Raw genomic sequence first — 11,486 nt, 5'->3', positions numbered from 1 at the left:
TTCTGAAACGGTCAAAGTACATTCCCTGAACTGTCGGTGGCTGCTAACGAGTACTTCCACAAACCACAGATCGATCAGAAGTGAATCCATCACCTAATGATTCGTGTGGGAACCGTTCCCAAAGGATGTTGCCCTATATATGTGGTTCTCATGTTGCTTAACGCTCATGCTTCGCCATTACAATACAACCTTATGAGCTAATTAGATGACTGCATCAACTCTGTGAGAGAAGAAGAAGAAGACATTTATCATCGAGAAAACATTTGACGTGATTTCCGTAATGCTCCCCATCTTCCTTTCCACCTCAATTCTCCGGTCCATACGATGGTGAAGACAGAGAACACTGTGTCACGATAAGAACCTCATATCATTCCATCCAATTGGGTTTGCATGGATGTGACAGATCGGTCCGACCCACGAGCCCGTCCCCATTTCCTGTTCTTAGTCTTACCATTTTCCATGGGTGTGAAGAGGACCGTGATTGTTACTTGTGAGGCGTTAAGATGGTCAGTGGTTGGTCACGTTCAATAATAAGCACTGTTGTTTCTGCCTCCCATCGACTCCATCATGCTTCGACATTCTTATTCTGGAGATTGGATATACAGTCTTGTGTGCATTTTATCCATGTATACTATATCATCCAAAATGCTTCTGGGAGCAGGGAAGAACACAAGTGCTTCCCGTATAAACCAAGGAGTAATTTTATGATTTCATCCATCTTTTCTATCATCCCCGAATCTTATGATTACTGCTGCCTATGATACGAGGTGTCAGTCCCACAGCTCGCAGTTCCCGTTCGTATTTAGTGGAAGGAACAGTGCCCGGTGCAGTGGTCAGTGGTCGGTCGGTCAATTTTCACGTTGACTATTCTTCAATATTCCTGTTAGGTAGATTGGAACAATCCGAATAAGATACCGTAAGATGGTCTATACTGCAGTCTTTGGATCCAGATGTTATCCTGCGATTGCGTGAGTGCTTCAGACAAGGGTCATTGCTCTGCACCGGCGTGTTTCCGATGAAAACAGCCATCAGGTATCTTAATACGCATCGCAAGAAATAAGCATACCCCTGCCGGAGTGAGACCGCGACCCGATTGCTCCATCGCGAGGCTGAGGCGGGGTGGGGAGAACGCTGCGAGCCTCCGACGAACCTCTTCTTTCTATCGCCGGTATGCTTCTTCTTCTTCTTCTTCTTCTTCTTCTTCTTCTTCTTCTTCTTCTTCTTCTTCTTCTTCTTCTTCTTCTATTGCGTTGGCATCTTTCCCCTTTCTGTGATCTTCTTCTTCGAGCCTATCTACGTTCCTTTTGTTTATGGACTGCTGCTTTTGGAGCCTTCTCGGTTCCAAGACGCGTCTACCTTTTAAAAGGATCCCAGAGTGGGAAAGATCTTCTCTACACCTTCCATGAACCATTTCGGTATATCTTTTGTAATTAATACCCTTAATTATTCGCAGATTTTCTAATTCTATTTTTTCCAATAAATTTTAGGAAACTAATATTCGATATTCCAAATTTATTGATGTAATTTTATTAGTAAATAAAATAAATACAAATAAATATTATCTTTTAAAGAATGCTCAAGTTCTGCTATTTAAATTAAAGGGTAGACAATTTCTTTCAATTCATTTTGTCACCAACCCTAATAGCCAAAGAAAGGTAATTTTTTCTATATTTTTTTAAAAGTAAAATTGTTTTTATTCTTTTAATTGTTTGAAAATTTTATATTAAAATTTAGATCTAAATCACATGGTAGTTATTTCGTATCATTGATGCTTCCTAAAAAAATTATATATCCTGCATTATGTTAGTTGTCGAAGTATTACTTAATTTTACACTTAGGTTTTAAATAAAGATGATTAATTAAAAATATTATTTTTTTCTCTTCTTTTTAAATATAATTTAATCTTGATGCTATTTATTAGTTATGTTGCGATGATTTAATAATTCTAAATAAATATTTAAAATTAAATTGACAAAGGTTGATTGGGTCTGTACTCAATTTAACTGAGATCCAACCTACAGGCCAAACACCATGGCTGAGCTCATGCGGCTTATTTCAGTCTAACTCATTGCCCTCTGCTTGGATAAACACACGTAGCTTACATGATCGAGATCCATAGTCATGTAGGTTGGCCAAGCTTGGTCTAATTTTTTATTTTTTATACTTGATTTGAGTCTAAATATTGACAGGTTCAGATCGATTCAAAATGTTTTTGAATCGATTTGACTAGTTCAAATTTATTTGATCTAAATTGAATTCATTCATATTCAAATTATATTAGTATATAATGGTCTCAAATCGATTAAGTGAGGATTAAATGTCAGTTTAATTGCAGTATAATGAATATTTACGATTTATGCTGTTAAGTGTTGTTGAAGTGACTCGTAGAGAGATGTTATAATCCTTTAATATATATATATATATATATATATATGATAGCAGCATGTTGCAACTGTCTGTACACCGTTCAATCTTGAATTTTGGGAGGTCGCTTCTTCTTCAAGAACACCATCTTTTCGCGTATAATTTCTAAAGAAACCTTTCTTGGGACCTTTCTCTTGGCTTCAAATATGCAGTGCAAATGAGATGACACACAAAGAAAGGGATAAGAACCCTATCTTTTACTTCCTTTGAGATTTAGAACATTTCCCTAAATAATCTCGCCTCGGAGCCTTCCATGTTATCGCACGAGTCGCTAACGCTGCCTCTTTTCTCGTTTCGCTGATAGAAAATGGTGCGCTGGCTGCTGGTGGTGCCGGCTCTGGTAGCTGTCCTCCTCGCGGTGCTTAAAGGCGGCGCCTTTGTGGTGGCGGAAGGGGAGGCGACGTGCTCTGGGATAGTGCCGATGAAGAGCCGGGAGAAGATGGTGTCGATCGCTGACTTCGGAGGGGTTGGGGATGGGAAAACGCTCAACACGGCGGCCTTCGAGAGCGCCATCTCCCATATTGTGCAGCAGAATGCGCCCGGTGGAACCCATCTCCATATCCCTGCTGGGGTATGGCTCACCGGAGCCTTCAACCTCACCAGCCACATGACGCTCTTCCTCGCCAAGGATGCCGTCATCAAGGCCACCCAGGTTGTAATCATATCTCCTCTCTGAGGTCTTTTCTCCGAGGAAAAGAATTAAAAAAACCTCTTTTTACCTACTCCTTGTCGTGATGTCTGTTTTATATACGTAAAAGACAAAGTACAGAATCGGTCATCGGCGCAAATATCAGGATAAGGGACATGCGATTTGTGAATTTTGCTGCATGAATACGTGTAATCGTTCATTTATTTCATTCATCTCAACTTGATATATGTTTAACTTCGTTTACTGGATATATTTGCATCGATGCTTGGATGCTGATGTTTTCTCTTTTCTCATATTTGTTATTGGTTGTCGAAGGATACTTCGAATTGGCCACTGATTGATCCTTTACCATCATATGGAAGAGGACGAGAGCTACCAGGTGGGAGATATATGAGTTTGATCCATGGCAATGGGCTTCGGGACGTGATAATCACAGGTACGCTCGTGGATTCAAAGTTTTTATGTATATTGCTAATGTTAATATGTTCTTGTTTGGGTTGAGGCTAGCTTGGAAGAAGACACATCTTTTCATTGTGATCAAAATCCATAGTTGCGCTTCCATAGAATTAAAATAGTCTTTAACTTTTTCCAAAGGCAGCGGCAGAAGATCTAAGAAACTGCTGTACCCAAAATATGAGTCGATATATTTTGCATCAAAGAACTTCAAGTCGGCTGCTTGCAAAATATTTAAATATTGACTATTCTATATCTTTTCAAAACAAAAATGACTAGATATGTTTTCCAAATCTCTAAATGCCTTGTGTGTTTTGGTTTTCAAAATGACTTACCAAAGTAATAATAATTTTTCTATAGTCAGTTTTCTTAGACACCATAAAGCTGAAATAGCTTTCATATATGATAAACGAAGGAAGGAAAACCATCTTGCCAGTTTGCTTGATTGATGTCAGAAAAAGAGAGTTTGTAGATCATATGATGCTAAAGATTTCTAAATTTGGGAACTGATGCGAACCAATAGTTTCTTTTCCTTTTTTTCCCCGTTTAGCTCTTGTGTAGTTTTTTTCTCAGAGTTCATGGTTTTCTACATTATCAAGACTGAATATCTCGAGTACTTTAGTACGTGCAACATTATTTTAGTGAAATCCTGCCTCCCTCCTATCTGCTTCAATATGTTTTGTCTCAAAATGCACTTGCTCAGTGGATTTACCATAAATTTATATAAAACAACAATTCTTTTAAGCATTCTATTAATTCTGTAGGTGAGAACGGAACAATCGATGGGCAAGGTGATATGTGGTGGAATATGTGGAGACAGAAAACTCTGCGCTTTACGAGACCAAATCTCCTGGAGCTTATGCATTCTACAGATGTCATCATATCTAATGTGGTTTTCCAAGACTCCCCTTTCTGGAACATTCACCCTGTCTATTGCAGGTGAAAAAAGAAACCTTATTTTTTCTTTCTTTCTTTAAAGGTGTATTGTTCTAGTTCTATCGATGGCACGTAGGTGTCTTTGAGACTACTTCATGTCACATCCTGTGCTGTGGGTGATAGGAGATGGGGTCCAGGCAAGACACTTTTGGATGCATGTCACAGCCTCCAATCATGACTTGATATGTTTGGTCACTTTGATTAGCCTCCTCCTCGTTAAAAGGTGCTGTGACTTTAGATATATTACTTTTGTCGTGATACGCAACCTCATGAAAAACCCAATTTGGGTGAACTTTCTAAGTGGTCAGATTTAGTTAAATGCTAGGAACATTCTGTCACCGGGTAAGGTTCATGACACCATTGGAGATTTGGATCAATTTTCGTGAAAATTTTGTATAGCATGAAATTTCAAAGCTACCTCGTAGTATAGTTACGATGAAATTGTTGGAATGGGAGGATGTAATTCTGAGGCCCACTGACTTGCAAGGTAGCAGATATGTCGATATTATAATTCAGATTACAATCTTGAATGGTGACGATTATGAAAATATTGACTGCCACAGAGCTATGATGTTTTGTGATTGTTATTTAAAATCTGAAACAAAGGTTGGATCTATCTCCACGACATCATGTCCTCTTATCATTGCAGCAATGTGGTGGTGAAAAACGTGACCATCTTGGCTCCGTATGATTCTCCTAACACCGATGGAGTTGATCCAGGTATGTTATCTTGCCTCGTCCTTCATTCGTGAAAAGTGCTGTTATATAATTAAGATACCATTCATGACTCTATTTTCGTATCCGTCATCGAGGTCTATGAGCTCATAAGCATCGTAGAAATTCTTTCGGGCTAATTGGCTTTTCTGATCCTTGAGCCATTTTGATTGTTAAGTTTATTGTATCTTGCAGATTCGAGCATGAATGTCTGTATCGAGGATTGCTACATTTCAACAGGGGATGACTTGGTGGCTGTGAAGAGTGGTTGGGATGAGTACGGCATTGCTTATGCTCGTCCTAGCTCTGGAATAACTGTTCGGCGAGTAACAGGCTCTAACCAATTTGCTGGAATCGCTATAGGGAGTGAAACTTCTGGTGGAATAGAGAATGTGTTTGCGGAGAACTTGGATATATTCGACTCCGGCATTGGGATCCATATAAAGACCAATTCCGGCCGGGGAGGGTTCATCAGAAACATAACCATTTCAGATGTGAATCTGAACAATGTTCGCAAGGCATTAAAGATCTCAGGAAAGGCAGGAGACCACCCGGACGATGGATACGATCCGAATGCTCTTCCGGTTGTTGATGGGTTGACGATCAAGAATGTGTGGGGTGTCGGTGTCCGGCAACCTGGTTCGATACAGGGTATCAAGGACTCTCCCTTCACTCATATTTGCCTCTCCAATGTGACTCTCAAAGTCAATTCGTCCCGAGAAGTGCCATGGACATGTGCCGATGTGAGCGGTGGCGCTCTCGAGGTGCAGCCATCGCCTTGCGCGGAGTTGACGAGTGTGAATGGCGTTAGATTTTGTACTAATGCCCTCTGATGTCCCCATTTGTTTGTCAAATATTCATTCATTGTAGGGACATGTTTTGACCTGTTGACAAATGAGAATAAAACATTTGTGCTTCGAGATCTCATGATAATAGTGGTTGACAGGTTCGGAAACTAAGACCAAAATCTAAAGGGAAGATAGCAATTTGCCCTTCTGCATAAAACATCACCTTGGTTTCGACTTGCAACTAAAGAGAACAATCACAGGTTCACCGAATGTTACTGCTCCCTTTGGAGGCTAACAAAAATCTTTGCTTGCAACTAAAATGTGATGAGGTCATCACTAGTTATCATCTTACCGGGAAACAAGGGAGGGTTAGTTCTTCAGCGACAAATCCACAATACAAAAAGGAATGTACTCTTTCTAGGAAGTGCCTTTCGAGTGTTTGTTTGGCAACAGTTGCTGTCTAAATGTCTTTTACGCACAATGGGATGCGGTATGGGATGAAGATATGGCTAAACCTATAGCTCAGTGGATGAATGGTCCCTCTGCACCGATGCGAAGTTGACTAAACAAATCTATACAAAAGCTGCCTCGTGCAAAAACAAAAATAAGATTGCACAAAGTGTTTGCTCTCTACCTTTTGAGAAATTAGTCAGGTTAGGAGTCGCTTTCTACGGCTTAAGAATGCTAAAGTAGAATTGTTCCAACTGTGGTGGAACGGTGGATCGGGTGAGTGTGATATATATCTAATCTACACCCAACCTAAACAGGAAGTATTATCCATCACAAATTATTGGGACAGCTTCGACGGTACGTAAAAGTGTATTATTGCATGGTTTTAGTACGTAACTTTAGACCATCCATCCATGCATGCATGACGGGGTATCACTTACTACCTAACACACTCTACTAATTAGCTAAACTTTTGATCTTAGAGAAAATACGGTCCATCAAAGGATATCATTCTCAAGCTCCTATGGTGAAGCCTACTCAAGATGATCATATATATTTATATATATATATAATGTATGATTAAATGAATGTCTTTACAAAGGAATAATGAAATGTGAATTGTGTACATCACCAATGAATGAGCACATGTTTGACTACTACATGCCAGGAACAAACAAAAATAGATAGGTTCACTAGAAAGAAAAATAGCTTTAGTCCACAAGGGATCTCTATCTGGATTGTCGATGGTAAAAGGAGATGTATGTTGTGTAGTAGATTAGTTATGAATTTAAAATTGCACTAAAAGCAAAATAATATACAATGTACGGTAGTTTGATCATGAATCATGTGGATTGAGGTGGGAAGGAGCTAATGCAAGAATTTGAAGAGTCAGTCAGTTGATCGCACGATCCCTCGCTTTCTCTTTTCATTTTTTGTGCCTCGGCCTTTCTCCTTCTCTTTCTCTTCGCTGAGCGGTCTGTGCCCCAACCCCAATTACGTTGCTTGCTTCTGGTTGCCATTCTACCTCAGATTTCAAGGAACTAAATTTCCCAATTGCTAGCTGAAGTATTTGGGTGCCCGAGATCTCTTTTACGTATATAAATAATTCCTTTTCTGGTATCTAATGTTTATGAGAGTTTTAGATTTTTAATATTTTCAACCCACTTTTCCTATAGTTTTAGATTATTTGTTTTGCATAGTCTTTTTGATCAGATAATCTCGACAAAGAGGTGGATCTCCTTATCTCGAATAAGATAAAGAGGTCACCCCACGAATATGTAAGGATCACAAATGGAGATGATGATGTTAGTGAAACTCAATCAACACTGTTGAGATTAGTACATGAAGAAGTCCGTTTGGTATCCAGAAATCCACTTGGGAACCATTCTTCAAGTTGGTCATGTTTAGAACAAATAAAATTGGTAAACATCCTATATATTGTTCTATTTTATTAAAATCAATATATTAAAATACGAGCGTTTGAAATCTCGTCCGACAAACAAATTTTATACCTCGTCTGCTAAATTTTGTTCGAAGATATTAGTCGACTCTAGTGTTCGAGGTTAAATCTCATCCTTACCACTTATCATTCATTCAAAGAATATATATATATATATATATATATAAACAAAAAAAAATCCATCTTATCGATTCCTAAAAAAACAAATCGATTCCTAAAAAAAATGTAAAGCTCGAGATAGTTTTAGACAAAAAGATTCCTAATATTAAAACAAAGATTCCCTCATCAAGCTTCCAAAGGGAGTTAGCAAGGAATAGTCAAGGCAATGTATTTGGTCATCACACCACTCGTTCCTCCACATTACGTTCCCAATATTTAATTCATCTCCTTGCATCATCGTCATGATCGATCTTTGTAATGGCATGGAATCTAAACGCTTTCTTTAGTCACTCCAGAGGATAAGGAACCTCAACTCGAAACGTTGTACACGGCCAGCGTGTCGGCAACCTTCTCGGAACATTCCCGGTTTATAGAAGGAAAATACTTTTTAAGTACCATCATGCGATTCCATAATTTGTAGAAAATAAATGACAATAGACTTTACTACATTTTCTTTTATTCATCACAACCGTTCTAACTCACTTTCTATTTCATCTCACCTGTGTTATATATATATATATATATATATATATATATAGAAAGTTGGATTTATATACGTTGGAGATGCAAATGGCCACAGGTATGAAACTAACTCAGCAAGTCCAACAAGTATCAAATGAAGTGATCAGACTTTGGCACACAGAAAGTAACCAAATCAGATAATAAAATTCATACAACTTTATAAAAACCAAGCAAAGATTTTTGAGATTTGGGTGACGCTGAAACGTAGGATGTGGAGAATCAGCAAAACATTTATTCTATTACAAATTCGAAGACCAAGTCACTGACTGGTGTCTTTAGTTGGTGCCAACGATGATGATTCCAAAAGAACATTTTTTTTTTTTTTTTTTTTTTTGTGGTTGCCTAGCGAAGGGCCCACCTGCTTATCTCACCTCTCTCTCTCTCTCTCTCTCTCTCTCTCTCTCTCTCTCTCTCTTCACTTCCTCTCTACAAATTTTCGATAGGTCGAAGCATGTCCCAACTGCGAGCATCCCCACGCAATCCCACTTATTCTCGTGTCTATAAAAATATTATTGAGGAACCTCAAAAAAGGCTTGTCAAATTGACCAGCTCACTTGATGTTGAAGACACTCACATTGACAGGGAGAGCCAACGACATGATGCCATGGTGTGTAAATCGTAATCGAACGAACAGGTTGATGTTGTCACCCACTTGTGGCTGTGGTTCATGCACTCCAAGTGCATCTATCTATCTGCCTCGTATCCCACTGGCCAAACCTTGGGAGATAAGACTCGAGACCAATGCTTTTGGTGAGACAGACAAGATTGGTTATAAAAATAGCGACAGTCGCTTTTTGTCCTACACACTTGCTTCTCTGTCTACCATTCTATGCCTTTTTAAGATCGTGGTTGGTCTTCATCCACCCTCATTCACTCTCGAAGCAACTTCCACCCATACTTCTCGACCTAGCTATTCTCTTCATATCTCTCGTAGGAACCATTGGGCTATTTGAACTTTAGTTTCTTCTACGCTGCACTACATTTTTTTTTTTTTTACTTTGGTTAAACTCGTCATCTTCATCCTCTTGCATTATTTCCCGCTCATCATTCTTCTCGACTTGGCATCGAAAGCTAGCTAGCATGGAGAATAGCACGGGATGCAAGCACCGAAGCCTGCTACTTGCTGAGCTTGCTCGAGCGCAACATCTAGCGTTGCAACTGGTGGCTCATCGCGATCAGCATTCTCCTATTGAATCCTTTAAGTCTCTCGCATCCAACATAGTGTCATCCATAGATAAGTTAATCCACATCGCTGGGTCGAGCACCTCGGAAGCTAAGCAGCAGCTTGCCTTTCCCAACACCGTCCCCGAAGACCCTCTGCGGTCCGCCAACAAGGACGCGTCGGCTGGCAATTTCGATTCGGTGTTCCATCGTAACTGCAACAACTTGTCCAAGAATAGGTACACATATATTAGAATGTTTGGATTAATGCTACACATCTATCAACTTCAAAGCTTACGTGACCATGCTTTTGGTTTGTAGGAAGACGCTGCCCAAGAAGAAGATCCAGGTGAAGGTTGGTTCAGGAGGAGTTGCAGCTGCACTTGATGATGGCTATAGCTGGAGAAAATACGGGAACAAAAATATCCTGGGATCCAAACATTCAAGGTCAGTGCTAATCAATCTTTGCTTTTCACCTTCAAAGGTCAAATCCTGCGTGTAATTCTCGCTCCTACGGTTCAACGCCTCCCACGTAGTGCTAATAGATACGCTTCCGTTGCAGAAGTTACTACAGGTGTAGGGATCGTAACACCAAGTCTTGCTTCGCGACAAAACAAGTGCAACGATCGGATGAGGATCCACAAGCCTTCGACGTCATCTATCAGGGAACCCACACGTGCTGTCGAGGCCTCCCGGTGCCAACGACAGCGAGCATATCGGCACAAGAGCGACGACAAAACCAGCCCGATCGTCGGCTACAGAATGATCAGCGCGTGCAGCAGCCGAACAAAGACCTGCTTATGGACTTCCAAACCGGCATGGACTTGGATACTCATGAGAGCTCCCTTTCCTTCCGGTTGGGATCCGTGACGGCGAAAGCCACGTTGCCTGAGAGCATCAATGGTTATTCGTCGCAGCCGTCCAAACCGGACAACTGCTGCTTTGGTAGATCCCCGTCCGCCTCCGAGCTGATTGACATCTCTGGATCACCTAGCCAGTTGTGTCACTCCGAGGCCGGACTTGAACCTCTCGCTTCGGATTCCTACGTTTCTGATTCGTTGACGCCACCCAACTCGGCGGTGGATGCAGATATCAGGTTGCTGGAGTTCGACACACAATTCGGAGAATTCTCAGTTTCATGCTCCAACTTATTTTACACTATGTAAGGAGTAGATTTCTGCTCGCTCTTAAATGCATATCGATGTCAGGAGAAGGAAGAGAGCAGAGGGGATCCGAGTTTCCCGGTTGTCGATTTAGGTAGCTTCGACATGCAGTTGTAAGTTCCCTCGTCTGCTCCTAATCAATAAGATCGATCGATGTTGCAGTATATTATATTAATTCTAAAGCTAAGGAAGATCGAAAAGCAAAGTCTAAACTTATCATGCCTATACTATCATTGATCTTCTTGTTCGAGAACCCTTATGGATCCCTTCATGCGCTTCGATCAGCGTATGCATAGCTAGGATCTATCGCTGCAAGACAATACGTCACGATTCACATGCTTCTCCGGTTCTTCGTCTTAAACGTTAGATCCATTAACTACTCACTCATCCTCAATTTTGGATACCATAATCTCCTAACGCAACTTCCACCAGTCCACGACTCATGATATCTCGGACCCCATCTTATATCTTCTTCTCCATCGATTGATCGGCTATTGGCAATTGGGCGCATTAGACTGGTAGGCCCGCTTACCCCCATCAAACCCTAACTTTGGGCCCATTGGGCCGCGTATTTGGGAATCGAGATGCGCGAAGAGGACGCATCGCGT

At 40.6% G+C, this 11,486-nt stretch overlaps 2 protein-coding genes across 2 annotated transcripts; both read left to right on the top strand.

Annotated features, from left to right (window-relative positions):
* Positions 1 to 936: 936 nt before the first annotated feature.
* LOC135649617 (probable polygalacturonase) lies at positions 937 to 6,103 on the top strand. Its single transcript, XM_065168171.1, has 6 exons — positions 937 to 1,168; positions 2,729 to 3,076; positions 3,389 to 3,509; positions 4,291 to 4,465; positions 5,112 to 5,182; positions 5,372 to 6,103. Exons 2-6 carry the CDS (start codon positions 2,732 to 2,734, stop codon positions 6,007 to 6,009), a joined length of 1,350 nt encoding a protein of 449 aa, XP_065024243.1. The 5' UTR covers positions 937 to 1,168; positions 2,729 to 2,731; the 3' UTR covers positions 6,010 to 6,103.
* A 3,416-nt stretch (positions 6,104 to 9,519) lies between these two features.
* On the top strand, positions 9,520 to 10,989 carry LOC135649623 (probable WRKY transcription factor 41). The gene is made up of 3 exons (XM_065168180.1): positions 9,520 to 9,954; positions 10,037 to 10,162; positions 10,278 to 10,989. Exons 1-3 carry the CDS (start codon positions 9,635 to 9,637, stop codon positions 10,879 to 10,881), a joined length of 1,050 nt encoding a protein of 349 aa, XP_065024252.1. The 5' UTR covers positions 9,520 to 9,634; the 3' UTR covers positions 10,882 to 10,989.
* The last annotated feature ends 497 nt before the right edge of the window (positions 10,990 to 11,486 follow it).

This window comes from Musa acuminata, chromosome BXJ1-4, assembly GCF_036884655.1.
Source record: "Musa acuminata AAA Group cultivar baxijiao chromosome BXJ1-4, Cavendish_Baxijiao_AAA, whole genome shotgun sequence".
NCBI classification, from domain to species: domain Eukaryota; kingdom Viridiplantae; phylum Streptophyta; class Magnoliopsida; order Zingiberales; family Musaceae; genus Musa; species Musa acuminata.
The sequence above is the reverse complement of the archived record's forward strand: the minus strand, read 5'-3'. Positions and strand labels throughout refer to the sequence as shown.